The 22,784-nt window shown below is 39.5% G+C and overlaps 1 protein-coding gene across 2 annotated transcripts in view; it reads right to left on the bottom strand.

The window, feature by feature from the left end:
* Window positions 1–21,216, bottom strand: part of LOC148025611 (uncharacterized) — a 125,940-nt gene extending 104,724 nt beyond the window's left edge. The window contains exon 1 of one of the 2 annotated variants that reach the window (XM_087692821.1): window positions 20,038–21,216. In XM_087692821.1, the coding sequence (XP_087548947.1) occupies window positions 20,038–21,111 (1,074 nt within the window). In that variant the 5' untranslated portion in view covers window positions 21,112–21,216. The remainder of the gene's footprint in view (window positions 1–20,037) is intronic. The other variant, XM_087692820.1, reaches the window with a different exon arrangement.
* Between the last annotated feature and the right edge of the window lie 1,568 nt (window positions 21,217–22,784).

Here is a 22,784-nt window from a genome sequence, read left to right as displayed (position 1 = left end):
GTTCCTGACTCCTTCCTCGCTGAGCGACTGTAGCTTCACGCCGTTTTTACTGTTTTTGGCAGTTTTTGACTGATTTTAGCAGTTTTTAGAAACTCGAAGGTGGCGTACTTAAATATGTAACTGAATGCTTGAGTTGCCAATGAGTAAAAGCCGAACGAGTTAAGCTGCCAGGAAAGCTACAACCACTTGATATTCCTCAGATGAAATGGGAATTCATCAGTATGGATTTTGTAGTTGGATTACCCTCAGTTCAAGGAGGATACAACTCGATCATGGTAATTGTGGACATGTTGACTAAGGTTACCCACCTTATTCCGGTCAAAACCAGCTACAAAGCATCAAATATTGGCAGGTTATTTGTCAAGGAAATCTTTAGACTTCATGGACTGCCAAAGAGAATTATCAGCAATCGTGATTCTCTATTCACTTCAACATTTTTTAAAGGGATTATTTGAAGCTCTTAGTACACAACTTTGTTTTAGGACAGCTTATCACCCTCAAACTGATGGGTAGAGGGAGCGTGTAAATCAGGTCATTGAAGAAATACTTAGGGCATATTGTTACAAAGAACCTGCATGGTAGATACAATATCTACCTTTGGTAGAATTTGCTTACAATGCGTCCTATCATCAGCGCATTCAGATGACCCCATTTCAAGCTCTATATGGACAAGAATGCCTAACTCCCCTAAACTTCTCTAACCCTACCTTGAAGGTTGAAGCTTCTAAGAAGATGCTTGAAGAGATGGACGAACAAGTCAAAATCATCAAGCAAGATATACGAGCTGCCAAGGATCGGCAAAAAGCCTATACTAACCTAGAGAGACAAGAACAAATCTTCCAAGAAGGGGACATGGTTTTTATCCGTATACGCCCAAAGAAAAGTTCTTTATGCTTGGGAAATTTCAAGAAGCTAAACCCAAGATATTGTGGGACTTACAAAGTCATAAAGGTCCTTAGACCTAATGTTTATAAGCTGCAACTTCTTGAAACCCTAAAAGTTTATGATGTATTCCATGTAAGTCTCTTGAAGCCCTATGTACCCAATCTTGATCATATTCTTGATGATCAACAAGTTGTAATGCCAAGCCAAGGTATACTTGAACTTCAACCTCATAGAATTTTGGATGTAAAAGAAATAATCCTTAGAAATAGGACCTTTAGAAAATATCTCATCCAATGGAAGGATTATCCTGAGGAGGATGCCACGTGGATTGATGAAGAAACCCTATGTAAACAACACCCCCAACTTCTTTTGAGATGAGGACATCTCAATTCCTCTAAGGGGAAGAGGATGTAATGTTTTCGACCCGCAAGAAATTAAAAATCATCTTCTCAATTCACAATTCGCCTCTCCCCCTATAAAAATAAATAAATAAATAAATAAGACATGAATGCGTTAGTTACATACCTTAAGAGTTATATATCCTAATACTATAGAATAACTTAAAACGAAACTAATATATATATATATATATATATATATATATATATATATATATATATATATATATATATATATATATATATATATAAGCTTTTTCGTCAAAAAACGGCTGATTATAATCTATACATAATAGTCGAACGTCGACGTAATCAATGACGTCCTCATCATCGCGAAAGTCAACATTATCACTATCGCATTGCAGACTAGGAAGAATAATAACCCAAAAATATATATATATATACATGAAAGCAAAATTAATGTGCCTTGATCGGCACCCCCCTGTAAAACTATAAATTAAGGGCATGGGGATAACCAGAAGGGAACAATAAGGCAATCATTGATGAGGACGAAACAGTGATCGAAAAAGAGGAGACTCTACTCTGTCGACTCGAGAGGAGGAGACTCTACTCACGAGATGAGGAGACCCTATTCGACCCAAGGAGGGGATATGTTGTAGGTTTCTCATCCTGTTCTGCTCTAATCCGTGAAGAGGAGACGCTGAAGAACCCTATTCTATTCCATCAATCCAATAGAAGTCATACCTCTACTCTCGTCCCTACTCCGCCGACGAGAGAGAGAGAGAGAGAGAGAGAGAGAGAGAGAGAGAGAGAGAGAGAGATCATACCTATGATCTCGCTCTTGCTCTATGCTAGAGAAAGAGCCACTCTTGTTCTTACCCTTGCTAGCCAATGAGAGAGAGAGAGAGAGAGAAGTATTGCTCTCTGCAAAGCAAGAAGACCCATCCACAAGGCCTACATTATCAAATTCTGCAATAACCATCATCATCATTGAGAGTCTTACACCTTTGCTAGCCAGTATTATTGCTGTGTTCTTCTACTTCTACAAATCATATCTCCGCCATGGTCCCAAAGAGAAGAAATTCAAAAGCAGAAATCGCAAGTGGCCCTGCTAACGTGAAAGCAACGGTTGGAGTTGCGAACATGGGAGTCACTAACAGAGTCACGAGCGTAGACAACAAACCTTTACCAATCGCAATACCACAAGTTTTTCTAAAATTTTATATTCAAATTCAATAGGAATAAGATAAGTCTCTTAAGAAATATAGTGATCTTAGGGCATTTACTTAGTAAATTATAAGCTAGAAACTGTTAGGGAAACTATGAAAACCTAGAACTCAAGAGAAATCATGAGTAATTTTAATGTTAATCCCATTTTTTTTTAAAAAGACTAGTGAATTCAAGACGAATTTACTAAGAATGAAACCCTGAAGAAACTAGCCAAGGTTATAGTTTTAATCTAGAAGCTCTAATTGAAGATTTCAAAGACTGGAAATAACTCTAAGTTAAAAAAACTGACTTAAGGCCAAGAAACTTGGGTTACAAGAATGTCATCATAAACCTTAAACTGGGAAGTTAAAGACCCCAAAATCTAGATACCCCTAGTTAAATTCCAAGGGCATGAGCTCACTACGTGAAATTCAAAGGTCGATTGCTACGAGATTAATCATCACTTGAAAGTTGCATGATTGATTGAGGTCATAACTACTTGAAGACATCACTCTTGTTAAATCCTGATTGAATTAATATTGGAACAGATAAAAATTGAGGAGCCCTTTACCTCCCCCAAGAATAGGTGTTGAATCCCCATACCAAGAGGGGATGTTTTTTTTACCACCACAGAAGCATGGATCAACTCCGATGACAAGAGGTTTCCCAACAAGGATCGTATTAAGTAGGAGGTGGTTAGGGTGCCAGGGGGGTTCTGGCTAGTAAATCCTTTACGCACCTAGGAACTACTTGGTCCCCTGTATGGCCCAAATTCTACTTGGAACACCTAAAAACACTAGCTATAGGTGGATTTGATCTTGGTGACGTGCAAATGCGCCGAACAAGGCAACACATGAAATTGTAATTTTTCTCCTATGTATGGGCAAGAGAACACACATTATGAAATATAATCAATGAATTTGTTTTATTCTGATTGTATGTCCGTGAGTAAATTAAGCGAACGAACAAGTGTGCATAAAAGGATCTTTAATTAATGGAGTTATTTTTATATGTTTCATATAATGTGGTAGGTAATTAGATAACCAAGACCTTCCATAGAGGGGAGCGGATGGATGGATTTTCGGTGAATCCAATCCTATGGCAAAGTGATCTCGATTAGCCAAGAGGTTTCCCCAAAAACAAATGCTAAGAAGAAACTCTAGGAAGGGCCGATTTGCTGACTTACCTAGGTTTTGGTCTCAAAACCAAAACTGTTAACTATCTTAGGAGAAAGATACGGCGGCTATGCAAGAGCACTACGAGGGATTTCATAAATCCTTAGCCTGCTACTGGAAAAAAGCATTGTACTCCATGAACCAAGGATAATGGCAGTCGCTCCTTCCGAACAAGAAGCCTCTCGAAGAACACCTCCAAATGTGAGCTAGTTGTTGATAGGTGATTGTTAGGTCAATTAGGAACCTCCTCAAGTCGGTCCTCCGTGGATAAAGGAATGACGTCTCCCCTACGGGATAGACTAGGATTAACTAGCCGGACAAAATCCGATTATTCTGGTTAGAGTATAGATGGCGACGACTAGAAGGTAAACTCTAGGCAACTACTAAAACGTTATCCGTCACGTAATCAAGGCTTGGTACATCTTGGAGGGTGGTGAGATGGAGCAGATATACCTCATCTATATCTCTATACAAATGCACAGGATCCAGAGAGGAACATTCCTGACGCATCGACCAAAGTCTGGCAAGTACAAATCCTCGATCTAGGATTGACATCCAGGTTCATGATGGGCTGGTTCTTTGACAGAGAGCGGGTGGCTTTCACATGGAGCTCACATAAGAGGACACTTTGGTCGTTTGGTCAAGAAAGGGAATCCATGGTCATTTATGTGTTGTGGCATTAGTGACAAGCACTACCACTCCTGTTGCAACTGCCAAGAATGCCTTCACGGATAAGACTCCTTTTAACGAGTCAAATTTTACCACTTGGTCGAACTTCATGCAACAAGTGCTTGAATCTCAGAAACTTTGGAACCTTATCGTTGATATCAAGAGCCTATGCCAGACCCTCAATTAGCTCACCCTAATCACATCCCTTAATGGAGAGCCCGCACTACCACAACCAATGTTAACTTAATGCAAGGGTTGCTTCCTGAATTCAACTCTTAGTTACAGCATTTTCCCCTCGCATATGAGCATTGGAGTCATCTCATTGGCCACTATGCGGCACAAGATTACACTCGATGTATCAATCTCAATTTTGAGCTTCAAGAGTTTTCCATTAAGAAAGGGGATGATCTGAAAGTCAAGTTGGCCGAGTATCAACGTTTACTAGCCGCGTTTGGTGGATGAGAGCCATCACTGTAAGCATGTAAATGCAGCAGTCCCCCCTTAGCATAAAGCAAGCTAAGAGTCCTAGTGCCCTACAAATAATAGAAAATACACTTCATAGCTTGCCAATGTGACATGCGTGGGTTGTGCATATATCTGCTCAAGGCTAAAACTACAAACTAAATATCTAGCCTTGTGTTGCATAAATAAATGAGGCAGCCAACTGCTAGAGCATATGTATGGATGTTAAACATATTGTCATCATGCAAAGACAGCTTAAGTCCCGTCTCCATCGATATGCTTACTGGCTTGCAATCTTAGAAGCCAAATCTCTCAAAGAGTTTATCAATATATCTAGGATATGACAATCCAATGCCTCTAGCATCATGAATAAACTGAATGTCCAAATAGTAATGCAAAGATCCCAAATCTAACATATCAAAAGTTTGCTGCAAATTTTTCTAAAATGCTGAAATTTGATCAGCATATGTCCCTGTGAGCAGAAGATCGTCCACATAAAGACAGATGACCAGCAAGGATCCCCCCTCTTTGCATACGTAAAGAGTAGACTCTGATGGGCTATTTATGAACCTTTGGCTGAGTAAGAAGGCATCAATTTTTGCGTACCAAGCTCATGGAGCTTGTTTCAAACCATACAAGGCCCTTGTCAGCTTGAATATCAAGTGTTCGGATCCTTTAACAACAAAACCAATGGATTGTTGTACATACACTTCTTCCTGAAGTTCCCCATGTAAAAATGTAATTTTAACGTCAAGCTTGTGCACAATCCAATCATAATGGACAGCCAATGCAAGCATACACTTGATAGTGGTCATACGGGATGTAGGAGCAAATGTCTCCTCATAATCAATGTCTTTCTTTTGCACATAGCCTTTTGCCATAAGCCTGGCTTTGTACTTATCAACGGATCCACCCGCTTTTCGTTTCAGCTTATAAACCCATTTAGTACCAATGGCTTTCTTCCCAACAAGCAATGTCACTAAATCCCATGTTTGATTCAGCTTGCATTGCTGCCATCCAACACACTCTTATGCATCCTCAAAAGAATCAGACTCATCATCATCATATCATGTGTGTTTGCTGCCATAACAAACTCCATAGCATTAGCATAATCATACAGATGTATTTGTCTTGGAGTACAACCAACAAGAGGAGCATTCAAATGACTATCTTGCATAGTCTGCAAATACCATCTAGGTATGTGTCTAGCTTCCTAATTATGTACATGCTCTTGTTGAACTTGTTATTCAACATCTTGCTGAATATTCTGATCAGCCATAGGCTGAATTTCTGAATTATTTAATGGAGCAACTGGCTGAACATTTTGTTCATTTAATGGAGCTCCAACTATATCATCAAAAGAAATGGGCAATAGCCCTTCAAACACATCTTTTGCAGCCTGATACGTGCTATAACCAACAAGAGATAATTCTGATTTTTCATCAAATATGAGATCTCTACTCACCAAAACTTTCTTGGAAATAGAATCATACAATCTGTATCCTTTGCTTTCATTACTGTACCCACAAATATACATTTGACAGCCTTATTGTCCAACTTTTTCTCAACGCTTTGGGAAATGAGCATATGCAAGACACCCAAAGGTACGAAAGTGACCAACTAAAGGTTTACGGCTATTCCAAGCCTCAAAAAGTTGGAATATTTTTCAGTGCTTTAGTAGAGCACCTATTCAAAACGTGACAAGCACACATAACTGCTTCCATCCAAATAACATGTGGCAATTTCTTACCTTTCAGCATACATCTGGCCACCTCCACGAGTGACCAATTCTTCCTTTCTGCAACCCCATTTTGTTATGGAGTATATGAAGTAGTAAACTGATATGCAATACCTTTTTGCTTTAGAAAGGGATTCAGCAACAAAGACATATATTCCCCCCTCGGTCCGAACACAGAGTCTTAATCTTATGATCAAATTGATTTTTCACAAGGGCAGTAAAAGCCAAAAATGCATCATACACTTCCAACTTTTTAATCAATGAAAAAACCCAACAAAAATGTGTAAAGTCATCAATAAAGGTAATGAAGTGAAAACATCCACCCAATGACTTTGTCCACATGGGTCCACATATATCTGAATGCACAATCTGCAACCTGGCCTTAGCTCTGAAAGCAACATCACGAGAGAAAGAAAACCAATACATTTTTCCCAAACTGCATCCCTCACAAGTGTGCTCACGAGGTCTCTCCAAGAGAGGTAAGCTTTCCAGCATCTAAGTATGTTGCATAAGCATCAGACTACCATAATTCACATCCCATATGAGCATGCCATAACTCTGCCTGTGACATAACCGGAGTAAGAGTAGATGCCAAATAAACTGACTAATTAACAGAGTGAGTATCTAACTCATAAAGTCCATAACATAATGTACCAGTGAGCACCAAAGTCAAGAATTCATTATCCCTAATCATGCTTTATCATCATCAAAGTGACTTGCATTCCACACTTTGCTAAAGAAAAAATGGACAAAAATTTCTTCTTTATCCCTAGCACATATAAAGCATCATATAAACGGAGAGTAAAGCTATCAATGGCTTTCAAAACAATCACTCAACACCTCTAATAGGATAAGATACATTGTTAGCACATTATTGATTTGCCAACAAGAGTTGCAACAACAAAAATAAACAAATCCCTACAGGATGTAATGTGCTTAGAAGCACCACTATCAAAAAACCAAGTACTAGTATCCTTGGTAGAGTTGAATGCTCTTTCTACCCAAGAAGAATCATAACTACAAGTATAAAAATAATAGTCACGGTCAATGACAAAAGGCGCAGACTCTATGACAGTAGAAGTAGAAGGTGCATCTATAACTAACATCCTAGACTCCTTTTTCTCATTGGCAATGAGTTTCCTACATTCTGTGATATAATGACTTGACCTTTTACAATAATGGCACTTGCCCTTCTTAGCTTGTGCACCCTCCTACTTGTTATTTTGTGAAATTTCAGAACTTCCAGAACTCTGCGAAGCATTCTTGGGCCAATTATCCTTATCTTCCTGCTTTGCCATGAAAGCTTGTTTAGAAGTTACTATATTGGCACCACTATTCTTTTTTGTTTGCACTTCTTTCAGCAATAAGCTAACCAACTAAAGAAAAGTAAGTGGCTGTGGATAAATCCACATTGTAAGATTCAATGCAATGTGGAAGGCCAAATAAGACGGTGGCAAAGAGTTCCAAGTAGTAGAAATCATCTGAGCATCAAGATAATACTCATCTACATTGATCAACTGCTCACCCAAGTCCTGAATTTTATTAAGGTAATCTTATGTATCATCATCTTCTTCCATCTTCACATTTTCAAGCTCCTTCTTCAAAAAAGAAATGCATGCCTCATTCTTACCAACAAATATGTGCTCAAGTGTAAGCCATACTACTCGTGAAGTAGTAGCAAAATGAATATGCAAAATTATCAACCGCTGAACTGCCAATGAAATAAGTAACAATGCTTGGGCATCCCTAGTGTCCCAAGCCTTCCAAGCAACTTTTCTTTGGGGTGGTGGCTGTGCAACAACTTCTTGCCTTTGTCCACGTCCGGTTGCTTGTTGAGAGATTGCTGATACACCTTCTTGCTTTTGTCCACGACCTCCTGCTTGTGGAGGGGTTGCAAGAGCCAAATCACCAATACATTTTTCTTCCCAACTGACATAATCCCAAAGATCTTTTGCAACGAGCACATTTTTCATCAAAAAGGACCACAAAAACTAGTTCTATCCAATCTATCCTCTTTCGAAACATAAGTGAAGGCATCATTTTGTCCATGAACTGCCATGATAAATGTCATTTAATCAAATGCAAAAAGAGAAATTACAAAGGCTGGCTGACCTAGAAATCTTTAAATACCCAGAAATTACAGTAAATACCAAGCTATAATCGACCAAATTTAGTCAAAAGAACCACCAAATTGTGTCACACTTAACCGATACTGCTTCAATGTGCTGAAATTTTCTAGATTTCAGCAGACAACACACTGTCCAAGGCAATCAAAGTGCTCAGCTGCACTAAAAACCAAAAAGCCCCAAAATTTGACCATCCAATGTGCATAGTTTTAGTCAATTTCAGACTAGAAACACATTACATATGCCAATATCTGCCAAAAATACAAAAACCCCAAATTTTCTGACCCAAATATCTGCAAATTTCTTCAATTCCTGCACTGAAGCACTTGCTCAAGTAAAAACTGACCTATTCCTGCAAAAGCCCTTTACTTTTGCTCTGAAATTCTGATTAAAATAATAAAATATACCTGTAGCAGCTGCGCAGATCTGAAAATATGCTGATGTGGCAACTCAAGAGCAAGCAGAACCAGTTCTCAGCTGCATGGCTGTTGACATGGCAGGCTGAAACAGATTTGGAGCAGTTCCGCACTGCACAGGTGCTGACATGGCAGTTCTGGACTACGCCTGTGAAATTAGGGTTTTTGACTGTTCTGAACAGCCACGACAGGTTGCAGAGGTCAAGTAGAACAACGAAGGTGCGTCAAAAACACAGGTCGCCACAGGCAGGAGCAACACATGGGCTGAGCAGAGAGTGAAGAGAGCAGAGAGACAACTGGCTGAGCAGCCCTGATACCAAATGTAAGATTGAAGTACAGCAATGGAGCAGAAAGAAGTGTGCACGACTAATAGAGAGAGGGAGTCACAGCACCACTGTTTGCATAATGAAATGTGAAGTGCAATGTACAAAGTACAACCCTTAGACTTTAGGGTTGAGTAAGTGACTTAAAGTGCGTTCACACACAGATGTGTATTGTGCAATCAGTGACCAAAATGTGTAACATAATACACAAATCAAAATAAAAGTCACTCGGGGAAAAACCTCTCTTATGGAAGTAAAAGTGCCCCGGTGTCCTACGTGCGGATCACATAGGCATCAATAAAACCAAACAATTCTTGCATTATGTGAAGTTGCATGATTAAGTCCACAAGAAGTCCTCTACACAAATTTATTCAAAGGGGCGAGGGTTGGTTGCCTATTCTTTGGGAGGGAAAACCACTAGTGGCAAGAATTTACATGATGCGAAGGCAAGCCAAAACAAGGGTGACACCATTTCCTCTGACAGAACCAAAGAAATACGACTCCTTTGGCAATATTCCTAAGAAAAATAGGTTTTGCATACACTGCCAGAGATCCAGCCATGTGGACAAGGAGTGTCATAGCAAGGCCCAAGGTTTTCCACCTAGAAAACCACAACAAACTGCTACAACTGCCTCCACTCCGGCTGGCCAATCCAATGGGGCTACACCTGCTGCTACTCTACTGCACCATTTGCTCCATCTGCCCTAGTGGCTACTAGATATGTAGCACGGGGACAATCTCCACAGCCTATCTCCTTCACTACCCTCGAAGGATTGGCTGATTGGTTTGCTAGTGGCTCGCCTACTACACTTTACACATCCATTCCTAGGGCATCCACTGTACCTTCTAGGACCACTTCCCTACCTAGCCATACGCGATGGTAGTCACACACACAACCTTTACCTTTTTAGACTTCTGCTCCATACTTAAGTACTCATTGCATTGCACATAGCTTTGCTTTCTTTTATTTTTAGTTTTGTTTTTTGGAGCATCTCACTACTCACCTCTGTGCTTGCAGGTTTTTTCTCTCCTTTACAAGGTTTTTGCATTTCAGTGTAGGGCTAACATGCAAGCTTGCACCAACCCTTCCTAAGTAGGAGAAAGGAGATACGTGCCATTCCTTTAAATTTAAGGGGGTTTTTTTGTAAATAATATGAAACTATTAAATGTTGGAAAAAAAAGAGTGAACACATAAGATTTTTATATTGGAAGCTTGATGAAACAAGCCTTCCTCCTCAGATAGGGTAGTAAATAACCTGATTAAGCACTATTTACAGCAATTAACAAATTCACAAAACTGAAATGCACACTTTATCATATAATTTTGGACATTGGACACCCTGTTAGCCCCAAAACTAGCGCCCCTTTCAATATTTATTTAACTTAATTGAAGAAAACTTTTATGTACAAAGGGATTCTCCCAATCCCTTTTGGTATTCCAACTTCCCTCGCTATCCAAAATGACCACAATCTGGTTTGGCCCTTAATATGGACAACCAATTGGCCTTCACCCGCTTTGATGCAAATGGAAAATTCCCCAAATTCAATAATTTGCTAGTCCCTCCACTTAAATAGGCTAAAAACAGCTTCAGCCTTGTTGAATCCAAGTCTTGGAGCTTCCAATTTTTTGCACGCTTCCCGAGGCTGCTACTAAACCCTAATTTTTGCTGTAGATTAGGATTTACAATAGAGAAATCTGAAACTTCAAAGCCTCTAGTAACCTCAATGCTTCAATCTTCGAAGTAAGGCTGTAGAAAGGCTAGGAGATGAGAGAGGATGCTGAGAAGAGAGAAAATTCAAACTTTCTTCCCGAAGAACTAAAGAAAATCTATCACTTACTACTGTTGCCCTATCTCAACAGCTTGTAGAGACAAAGAACTAAAAAAAATCAATCATTTACAACTGTTGCCTTGTCTCAACAGCCTGTAGATGCTGTCATCTATTGTTGATTAGTCTTCTCCTACCCCTGGCTGCCTCAAAAGGTCCTCCAATGGCTGCAAATCAAACCAGCAACATCTTCTCCCTCTCTCTTGCAAGCTAAATACACTAAAAATGCCTCTGAAGACGTTTTTCAATCTTGCATGGGCATTTTTTACAAGTGACAGCCTTCCCAAATGGTTTTTTCAACATTATCTATAATTAAATATTAATTTTTAGTCTTTAAATACTAAAAACTAATCTAATAATTATTTCAATGCCCTGAAATACAATCTAACTGGCCAATAATTAAATTAGCTAGGCACCTTCCATTCCCGAGTATCTCTATGCCATCTTTGACCATCAAATTGGCGTTAGGTATCATTAAATGTCACTTTCCTAGTGTCACCAAACTGGCACTTATGGCCAAATGAATGACCTAGCCCAACAACTGGGACCAGATACCACCAAGTACCTGTGCGGCATAACTTATAGCAACTTTTTCATTTGACACTCCGTGATTTTCTCAAATCCTGACTCGTAAATTTACTCTAATCCCAATTACACCTCACATGTGTCACATTTACTTAACTATGTGATCAAAAATTAATCCACATGTTAAGTGAGGTTTTAAAAATACATGTCGTCGTGACAACCCTCCCCCTTAAAATCCTTCCAATCATCCTTGATTCCACTACCAAATGCATCAAAAGCAAAATAGTGGATTGAAATTTCCACAAGGCATCATAGTTAACGCAACATTATGCACTATTGCTCAACCATTCCATATACCCAGCACATGCTGAAAATTACCAACTAATCATAACATAACATAAGACTCACAAAGAATCTCAAAAACATTGCTAGATTATCATGTGACATGTCTATTTCTCACGAGCTCAACTCATCTAGTAAAATCAAACCATAGCATAGCATAACCAAGCATAAACCATGGCTAAAACATCAATGGCATCATAACATATGCTGTTGTCCATGGAACCTGATGTAAGCCATTGAAAACTGATCACTTCCTGATCTAAGAACTGATCACAAACTACTGCAAATGTGACCCCAAACTTATCACAAACTCATTGCAAAAACTGACCAGCAATCAATGCAAAACTGATCTCAAAAGTGGCCATAAATGGTTGTCAAGTTGATCAAAAACTGAGCTGAAACTAATCAAAATTTGTCTCAAAATTGAGGCGAATTTCATGCTAAATTAATCATAAGCTAATGTAAAAGTATAGTTCTAGTGCTCGGGTGAAACTCATACTTATTTGCATATATCTCACAATGACTAGTACACTAAGTAGTGACCTCATGGCAAACATACTGTCAGTGCACTACCTTGGATACATGCTGAATACATCCAAGATCCACTCATGCGAGAGTTGTCCATAACTAAAGGAGTGGAAGCACTACCTCCCCCTTTAGCATCAAGCAATACTACGGACCCTTACTCTACTAAACCTGAGAGAGCCCACGGCTCTAACTGAAAGGCATCTAGGAATAGCTGCAACAATTGAGGATGGTTTGCCAAGTCATCCTCTTCCATCCATTTGGCATCCATTGTTGAATAACTCTAAAATTTCACCAAGTATCTCCTGGAAACTTTATCTTTGACTTTTTTTTCCTTATGTGTCAAAATCTGCTCGCGTATCAAAATCTCATCCACCTCCTCAACCTCAAGCTGAATTTCAACAGATATATCCTTTGGCACATCACCATAAAAAGACCTCAACAAACTGGCATGAAAGACATTGTGTATCTGCCAATGTGGAGGTAATTTCAGCCGATATGCCATATTGTTGATCTTCTCCAACACCTCGAAGGGCCCATAGTATCTCATACTCAACTTCAGATACAATCTTTCTTTCTTTCATATTTTTCAGCCTTGCCTTTTCAAAACGCAACAATACATAATCACCCTCTACAAAGAGCAAAACACGTATATGGCAATCAGCTGCTCTCTTTTGCTTTTCTTACGATCTCTGAAGTACATATTTTATATTTGCATAAGCTACATCCAAGTTTTCCACATAACGATCAGCCTCAAAGATCTTATCCTTAGTTTGCAAAATGGGTGGTACCTTCTTGCCACCCTCAACCACCTCAAATAGAGCTTTGCCCATAGAACTATGCACTGTATTATTGTAAGTAAACTCAACCAAGGGCAAATACTGCTCCCACTGTGTCTTGTGGTTTGAAACATAGCACCTCAAAAGATCTAACACTGTGCATCAATCACAATATTCTTTTTATCATCAATATGTACAATCTGAAAATGAAGCATAAAGAGAAAATTTGCCGATCTCATATGCCTATCTGACAACTTTTTATTCGGCTTCTCCTCACTCTCTAGGAAGTCTGAATCCTTCCCTCGCAGCAAAGCATCGGCTATAGTAGCAGTCTCTATGAGCTGAGACATGCTAGACATGGTGGATTTAATGCAAAAATCTTAGGTTGCTTTGGGGCCTAGGCACAGCCCACAAACATATTTTTCCACTTGCCCATGAAGGAATATGGGGCAATAAGAGGTAATAGGCAGCAATGCATCCCAAAACTTATTATTATATTGCTCCAAATTCTTACATTCCTTAATATCTAGCTTATTCCGAGCTGTTATAATGTCCACCTCAAAGGTACTTGTCAACCAATTCGATACAAACATTTGCTTGAATTGTACCCACATTGACGGTGCTCTACCTTGTATCAAAAGAGTGAATCACCACTATAATGCATTCCCTTTCAAGAAAGTGTCTGCCTTTTGAATCTTCAAGGACTCCGTGAAGTTCCCCCTTGAATAGGCTGCATCAAACTACGAAATAAAAGTCAAAGCTTTTAGCCTATCTTGTACAACACTGAAGGACTCATACTTCACTACTTTTCCACCCTCATCATAGTCTTTTGCTGCCCCTTTGGGTGTCAAGTTGTCATACATTGGCTGCTGCAAAAAGGGTATATTAGCTGAATTTACATCAAAACCAACACCAAACATAGCATTTACATGACCAACATTCATTCCTTGAGCCCCATAAGCATTCCAGGGTACAGATACAATACCAAAAATGCTACTTTGTGCCCCAAGCATCAAGCCAAATTCCAATGCTGCCATACATAGGGTTTTGCATATTTCCAGCTATACCCGAATACATTGGGCATTGCACGCCATACATTGGTTGTTGCATACCATAGGGATTTGTGCCATACATTACCGTATGCAGTCCTTGTTCAACCATAGCATGGAAAATCGTGCTTCCACCAAAATATCCTGGCTGCCCCACCATAACATGCATGCCTAGCTGTCCAAAATCCATTGGATTGGCACTTCCATGATGGCCTTGTATTTGCATTCTTTTCCCTATAAGTACCAACTTCATTAGCATCTTTAGGAGCTTCAAATGAAGAATTTGGCATTAAAAATCGTGCTTCCACCAAAATATCCTGGCTGCCCCACCATAACATGCATGCCTAGCTGTCCAAAATCCATTGGATTGGCACTTCCATGATGGCCTTGTATTTGCATTCTTTTCCCTATAAGTACCAACTTCATTAGCATCTTTAGGAGCTTCAAATGAAGAATTTGGCATTATCTTCGGTGCATCTTGCTGTACTGAAGGTGTAGAAGATGTCTTTTTTTTTTGCCTTTCCTATCCTTCTTTGGAGCATTCAAAAATCGGGTAAATTGAGGATCCTTTGCCAATTCAGCAAAGAGATTTGCTGCTGTCCTCATCCAATTCTTGAGCTGGTTATCAAATTCCTCTTTACTTTGCTGGTCATCAGCCTCCTTATGCCCTAAAGGCCGTGCATATTACCCAACAACAACATTTTCAGCTTGTTGTCCATGGTCTGAGCCTTGTCCAATGTCACGCATTGCATCTCCTTCATTCCCATGTGAATGTTCATACTAAGAGGCATCATCGTTGCTTAAGTTCATCTCACTATATGAAGACATATTGCTGTAATTTCTCAGCTGAGATTAAAAATCAGCACTAGCACAAAGCTTTGGCTTGCAATCAGGTGCCTTGGGCCCACCAAATCAAAGGATTGAGTGGTATCCTGGCAATGAAACCATGAAACCAGCCTTCCTCCTCGAATAGGGTGGTAAATAACCTCATTAAGCACTATTTATAGCAATTAACAAATTCACAAAACTGAAATGCACACTTTACCATATAATCTTGGACATTGGACACCCTGTTGGCCCCAAAACTAGCGCCCCTTTCAGTATTTATTTAACTTAATTGAAAAAGAAGTTGATGTACAAAGGGATTCTCCCAATCCCTTTCAGTATTCCAACTTTCCTTGCTATCCAAACTAACCAACAAGTCTTTAATCTGGATTGGCCCTTGATTCGGGCAATCAATTGGCCTTCACCCGCTTTGATACAGATGGAAAATGCCCCAAATTCAATGATTTGCTAGTCCCTCCAATTGAAAAGGCTAAAAACAGCTTCAGCCCTGTTGAATCCAAGTCTTAGAGCTTCTAATTTTTGACACGCTTCCCGAGGCTACTTCCAAACCCTAATTTCTGATGTAGATTAGGGTTTACAATAGAGCAATCTGAGGCTTCAAAAATACATGTCCTCATGACACTTGACCAAATGACTTTGGGGAAATGTAAATATTTGCAAAATGCAAATGAGGTGTGCACATGTTAACAAAATCAAGAGTTTGATCATCTAGGAGGTATCATAGCTTTGGTGAGATCAAATTTATGCCAAAGTAAGTGAGTCCTTAGTGGGATAACATAGTTTCTTCTTCAGCAGTAGTTTTTGAGTGTATTAACTTGGGCATCTTTTCCACACTAGTAGTCTCGGTCTCTTGATATTAATGTGGCCTTTGATGAGGGATTCTTATAGCACCTAGATTTGTGGCAATAGAAAAATAATGAGTCATGGTTCCATCTACTTGGAGTTTTGCTCTTCTACCAGCATGGAGGCTTCCCCTCCCACGGTGGTTCGTGAAACATCTCTTGCTGCTATCATGGCGGTGTCTTCTATCCTTACTCTTCTAGTAGGGATACTTCATCCTCTTCATCCACATGGTTCTTGGTACCATACGAAGTCTCACATCTTCAGGCTCCTCTTTCTTCTTCAGCATCGACATCCGGGTTGAGAGGGGGTTCCTACCCTTCTTCGTATTCTACAAGTTTCGGCACTTGTCTTCGACATCGGCCTTTCCCCCCTGTTGTACCTTCCCCTATGCATTGCGTGATTTTATCATCTTTGTACTAGGGCGCTTGGACAAGTGAACAATTTTTCCACAATCAGCATTATCCAAGTAGCACCTGCTACATGAGCATTCTTCAACATGTAGCATACTATACATCTCATTGGGCAGAGTACCATTAGATGGATCCTGACCTCTTTCCATCAATGGATTACACCACCATCCTTCACCCCATGATACTCCATCATACTTTCCCTCATCATCGACATTCTTGAGTGGTTGGGTAAGCTTGTACTGTTTTGTAATGTGTTGGGTGTACCATCCCTACTCCCAACTTCACAGCCACTATTACTTAATCTGCCGCCACCCTAAAATTAACTCTCCACCATCACCACAAAAAAAAAAGTTCAATGTGGTTTCATCCACCTTTATAGACCTTGGTAGGTGACTGGGCAGTCGACGAGCATCCTTTGTCTAATGCCCTGTGAACCAATCTTCCTCCTTGGGTAGGATGGTAAATAACTTGATTTAGCACTAATTGCAGAAAGCATAAAATTCACATAAACTGAAAATGCACACTTTACCACTTTAATCTTGAACGTTGAACACCCTATTGGCCCCAAAATTAGCGCCCCTTGCAATATTTCTTTATCTTATATTGCAAATGGAAAAAATACAACTAAGATCCTCTAATCTTCTCCACTAAACCAAGTACCTCTTACTATCAAAATTGACCAACAAGCCTCCAAACCAATTTGCCTCTTGGTTTGCTTGGAGATTGGCCTTCACCCTACTCCTTGAAAGACAAATTCAACCCCAAATCTGATTTTGATTGGATAGCCTCTTGAATCTCCCTAAAATTCCTCAATTTCAACTATTAGAATTAAAGTCCTAGACCCTCAATTCTGAGCACCCATCCCTAGGTGGCTATCAAACCCTAATTTCTACTATAAATTAGGGTTTGCAACAAAGATTGACTAAAATCTCTTCCTCTAATGGCTCAAACTGCTAGAAAATTATCAGATAACTTGAGAGAAAACTGGAGGATCAGAGAGAATGTTGTAAAGAGAGAAATTTCAAAGTTTCATCCACGAGAAACATTGAAAAATTGTTGTTGCCCTGCTTAAACAGCCATGGAGGTTATCACCTACAACTTAGGACCACCAAAAATACTACTGCTCTATCCTATATGCTGTCATCTGCACCAAAAGGATCTTGGGTTGTTATCATCTGCTCCTGGAAGGCTCCAAACTCCGGTCACATGCTGTAGGACTGATCCCTGGTGGCAACAAATCATATCAACAACCTCTCCTTACTCTCTAACAAACTTCTCCTCTCTCACAATGGCTAGAATAGACTTCCACTGGCCCCTATAAACGTTTTTCCCACTTGCATGGGAAAGTTTTGCCAAGTGGCAACCTTCTAATCCCATTTTCCAACATTATTCAGCTTATTAAATTAGTTTTCAAAATGTTAATTTCAAAAATTAATTTGATAATTATTCTAATGCTCAAAAATTTGATTTCGCCGACCAATAATTAAATTGGCTAGACCAATTTGTCTCCAAAGTATCCCTAAGCAATTACTAGCTCTTAGACCAACATTAATTAATTAATTAATGCTTGGTCTCTAATGTCACCACTAACATTAGTGACCAATAAATTAGTCTAGGCCAAAATCTGACACCGAGTACCTGTCAGACATAACTTATTATAACTTTTGCATTTGGCACCTACTACATTCTTGGGATCCTTGGCCTATTACCATGAAAAAACTGCCATGTGCATCACATGTGCTAAACAACCTTGTACATTTGATTTATATCTTAATCAAATATTATTAGCAAGATTAGAGCATCTCAAAATTTCACGTCCCCATGACACCTTGTCTTCTCTGGATGACTACTTGGACTCCCTTGATAAGATAATAATCACCTTTATAGTCTTGGTAGGCAATGTTTATAGCCAATTAGCATTTTTAAATAATCCCAAAACACGCTTAATTAATAAAAAACACAAATTTCGTGCACGGTTTGAGAGAGTTTAAGTGGTCCTCTAAAACCCTAATTTTTTAAGCACCCTTCAACATCTATAAATAGACACATTGCCCACCATTCAACCTTGTCCTTTTGTGTAGGTTTCTCACTCTACCATGCAGATTTCAGCCATCAGCCACATACCTTCTGCTGTCCAACCATCACTGATTGCAGCCCATCACTATCCAACTTTAGGCGGCCTATTTTCAGCCATTGCCCTGTTGTTCGGAGGTCTCCATCTGCTGTATCATAATAGCATCTCATTCGCCTACGTTTTCAACATCTGGTGCCCAGTGACAGAGTGTTGCTATCTCTCCCACCGATCGACTACTGCAATATATGCGTTTTTGCTATTCAGCAGGCCATCTACATTGGCAACATCTCTCTATTGTTGCCTCAATTCCCTGACACTTTGGTGATCAGATTTTGGTGTTTTCCGCACTCCGACTGGCAGTCACAGCACTTGGGATTCGTCTCTGGTGGACGTCACTCTCCAACACTACATTGCTCTATCCTTGGGCATTCTGTATACTCTTACATTCATGTACAACATTCACTCACTTCAGAGTTTCTTCTATCTTGGCTGGTGAGAGCAGTTGGAAAGAAGTGCAAAGCACAGCAAATCGATAAATGGTTATATTGATCTTTCAATAATGATAAAGAAATACTGCAAGGGATGCCAAGCATTGGGGCCACTCTCTCTTCATGTTCTAGTGTGGGAGTGTTCTAGCTCCACTATTTGTTTTGCTTTTGTGTTGCTGAATTTCTGTGCTTAAGATCAAGTGCTTACAAAGCTAAGATGTACTGCCCTTTAATTCACCCAAAGGCCAGTTTCAGCTCCCTATGAAATTAAAGAAACATATGGAGTCCTAGGATTTGGCCAATCGGCATCATCTCTTCAGTGTGGGAGTGAGCATGTGGTTCTCTTGAGTGCAAGCATTCATTGCTGTACTTTTATTTCAGTAAAAATGGCTCACAAAAGTGATGATTGGGATGAGGAACAGGAATCCTATCATGAAGAGTTATAATTGCATGACATTGACTCCAATGATGATCAAAAAGAAGAGGGATGGCAAGCTGCAAATGCATTGGATGTGAGTGCTTCTGATGCAAAAGAGGCTGACAATGAAGAGGAAGCGAATGGAACTTTCAGAGCACAACTGGTTAGTACAGTGGGTACTTTACATCAAAATATAATAGGCAGGATGTTGGAATGTCAACCCATTTGCTTACATAAGCTTAAATAAAAGCAAGATATTGCGTTCACACATAAGTTTGATATCTCTAGGTAGACCTTTTGTTTTTGATAGTAGAACCAAAAGTGGACAATAATACGATCATGGGCTCCATGTTTCTTAAAAGCTAGTAAATTGCAAGAGCTCTAGATCAGAGTAGTTATTTATCCAAAGGTGGAACCTATCACTTCTCTCCAGATACAAACACAAATTTGTGCTTCTATGAACTCAAGCATTCATGTTTGTCAGACTGAGAAGGATGCAAAGAAAGGGCATGCATCGATGCAGATGTACTTGCATATGAAAGCTCTTACCTCAATGTATTTCCAAATAGCATCCTTGAGAATTTCATCTTCCACTTTGGTGAAACGTGTTCCCCAGATTTCATTTTCAGCATTTTGATAAGAATCAATCTTGACAGTGGTTCCCTTGCCAAGTTGTTCTTTTCTTTGATTTGCACACAACTTGGTATCTTGGAAAGTAACTTTTTTCTTTTCCTTTCTCAACTGTTCTGCTGGTAGAACTGGACCACATATGCCCTGATTTTCTGTGTTATTGTCTGCATTTTCAGTTCTCTGGCTGCCCATCAGACTCTCTGCTGAAGTATTACCAATTCTCTCCTTCTTGCTCTTTTTCTTCTTCTTCTTCACAGTGTCCACGTCAACCAGTCCATCACTTGCCTTGTCAATATGGCTATCCTTCTCCTCTTGTTTCTCCGTCTTCTTTTCTGCACCCAAGCCATCCAAATCTTTTATTACATCAAGGTTTGAGTAGTTTTTCTCCTCTGCAGTTCTGTCTTCGGCAGGTAAGCAATCCTTTTCCAACATACGAATTTTCTTCCTTTTATCCTTCTTCTTTGTCTTGATTTCCGCCACTCCCTCTGCATCTCTCTGGTCATCAGTATCAGCGTTAGCAACATTTACTTCTGAAACCATGCTTATATTCTCCTCACCCTCCTTGCTGTTCTTTGCCTTCTTGTTCTTCCTCCTCTTTTCCTTCGTAGCATTCTCCACCTCTGGATTATCTGCAGCAATTGGTGTAAAGGCCACGTCGGAGGCAAGAGAAATTCCGTTCTCCCTGTTCTTTCTCTTCGTTTTCTTGCTTTTCAAAGGTTTGTCAGACAAGGTCTCCCTGTTCTTTCTCTTCGTTTCCTTACTCTCCAAAAGTTTATCAGACAAGGAGTACTCCTCGAGAACATGGTGCTCATCCCTGACGGCAGGCGAAAGGTTCTCCATGACGTCTGTTTTAACCTTTCTAAGCTTAAAAGGCTCTTCTTCTGCAGCATCGGAGTGTCCAGTGACAACGCTGGAGTCCATGTCTCCATCTTCTTCGTTGATTCTCCTGCGCTTTTTTGCTCCGTGCGCTCTTCGATCTGAAAGGTGCGGCATGGAGATGGGGTCCCAAGGTGGTGGGATTGAAAAGGAAAATTCGAGGTGCTACACTGGCCTTCCTATCGCAGTGCATCTGCTCTGAAAGCATCGTAGTCCGAAATTCACTTGTTCTCAAGTGTCCTATTTAGGGTACCACCACACGCACGACTCGTTTGCTGAACTTTTTTTTAACTAATGGCAAGTAAAATCAGTCTTGCGGCACCTTGTTAAGTCAAGTTTTTTTTTCTCTCTTCTAAACACTTGTCTCTCCCCTAGCTGGTCGATGTGGGGTTCAAGTCAAGTTTTGTTGCATGTGGCAATTGTACTTTTACTCCAAGTTTTTAAATGACTTGAACATGGTGCGGCTCTAAGCCTTGTAATTTGGTATAAAAAGCAACGGTTTTACTTGCTAGACTTTAGAAAAGTTTAGCCAATATCTATGTGTAGCATCACCCTTAATTATATATTGTGACATTTAAGGTAAAAGAACCAATAGAGTGTCATCTGAAAGAAGGATCTTCAGTCTTCTCGAGTAGGCTCTATATGTGTTGAGCTAGAACCAAGGGCCTATCAGTCAATCACATAGGAGCTATGGAACAAATTATAAATGCAAATATGAAGGGAATCATGTTATAGCTATAGGGAAAAAGAAGGGTTTCATTTGTGTGCTTCGTTTTTCTCTCTGGTTAACATTATTGTTAAAAACATAAATTTGTACTTGTATCAAGCATGAAAATATGGTGAAAATGGTAGCTTGATGTCTTGGTGATTGTATTGAGATGCTAAGCACATGTTATAGCAAGATATGGTGAGAACTATATCTTATCATTTTCGCATGTTTGTTTTTTTGTTAACAGTTTCATTGTGCAATAAAATATATTGCATTATTGTCAACAATCTTGGACCAAGCTCATCAATATTTCAAAAGACATCAACTAGATATTCTGTATATACTTAAAATTTTAGTAATATCGTAAGCTTGTCACAACAGAGAAATACAATACGTACATGTAGATACTTGATACCTATATAAGATCATAAGGTTTTTTACAAAATCAATATATATGTAATTACAACTACCTAACATTTAAAGTCATCACTACAATGTATTGACCCAATAGCGACGTTTAAAGCGACGGAATTATTCATGGAAAAAATTATCCCCGTCATCGCTATTTGCGTCGCTATTAGCGACGCGATCGATTCGTCGCTATATGCGTCGCTATATGCATCGTTATATGTGTCGCTATATACGTCGCTATTTGCGTCGCTAACCCAATTAGCGACGCAAATAGCGACGTATATAGCGATGCATATAGCAATGCTAATAGCGACGCATATAGCGATACTAATAGCGACGGTTACAGAGGGGAAAAAAAAATAGGTGGCAGGGCATACAGCCCTGCCATCCTTCTAGCTATATGCACTAAATATTCTTGCATCATTCATTTGCCAATGTCAGCTACATCTAATGTCTACAATTTGTGTATCAGATTATTTAAAAAAAACTGAATCCTTTGATTGCAAAAGCAAGATATAATTAATTTGAAAAGGTATTTCGCAAGGAGCTTTTTCATCACTTGCTTAGGCCCGAGAAGAAAAAGAGATTGTGATTACAAAAGCTAGATATAATCAATTCAAAAAAGTATTAATCAATGAGCTTTTTTATCACTTGTTAGGCCCAAGAAGAA

This window comes from Lygodium microphyllum, chromosome 14 (genome assembly GCF_053477565.2).
Source record: "Lygodium microphyllum isolate KBCC chromosome 14, Lygodium_microphyllum_v1.1.10, whole genome shotgun sequence".
NCBI lineage: Eukaryota > Viridiplantae > Streptophyta > Polypodiopsida > Schizaeales > Lygodiaceae > Lygodium > Lygodium microphyllum.
This window is presented reverse-complemented; position numbering and strand designations above follow the sequence as displayed.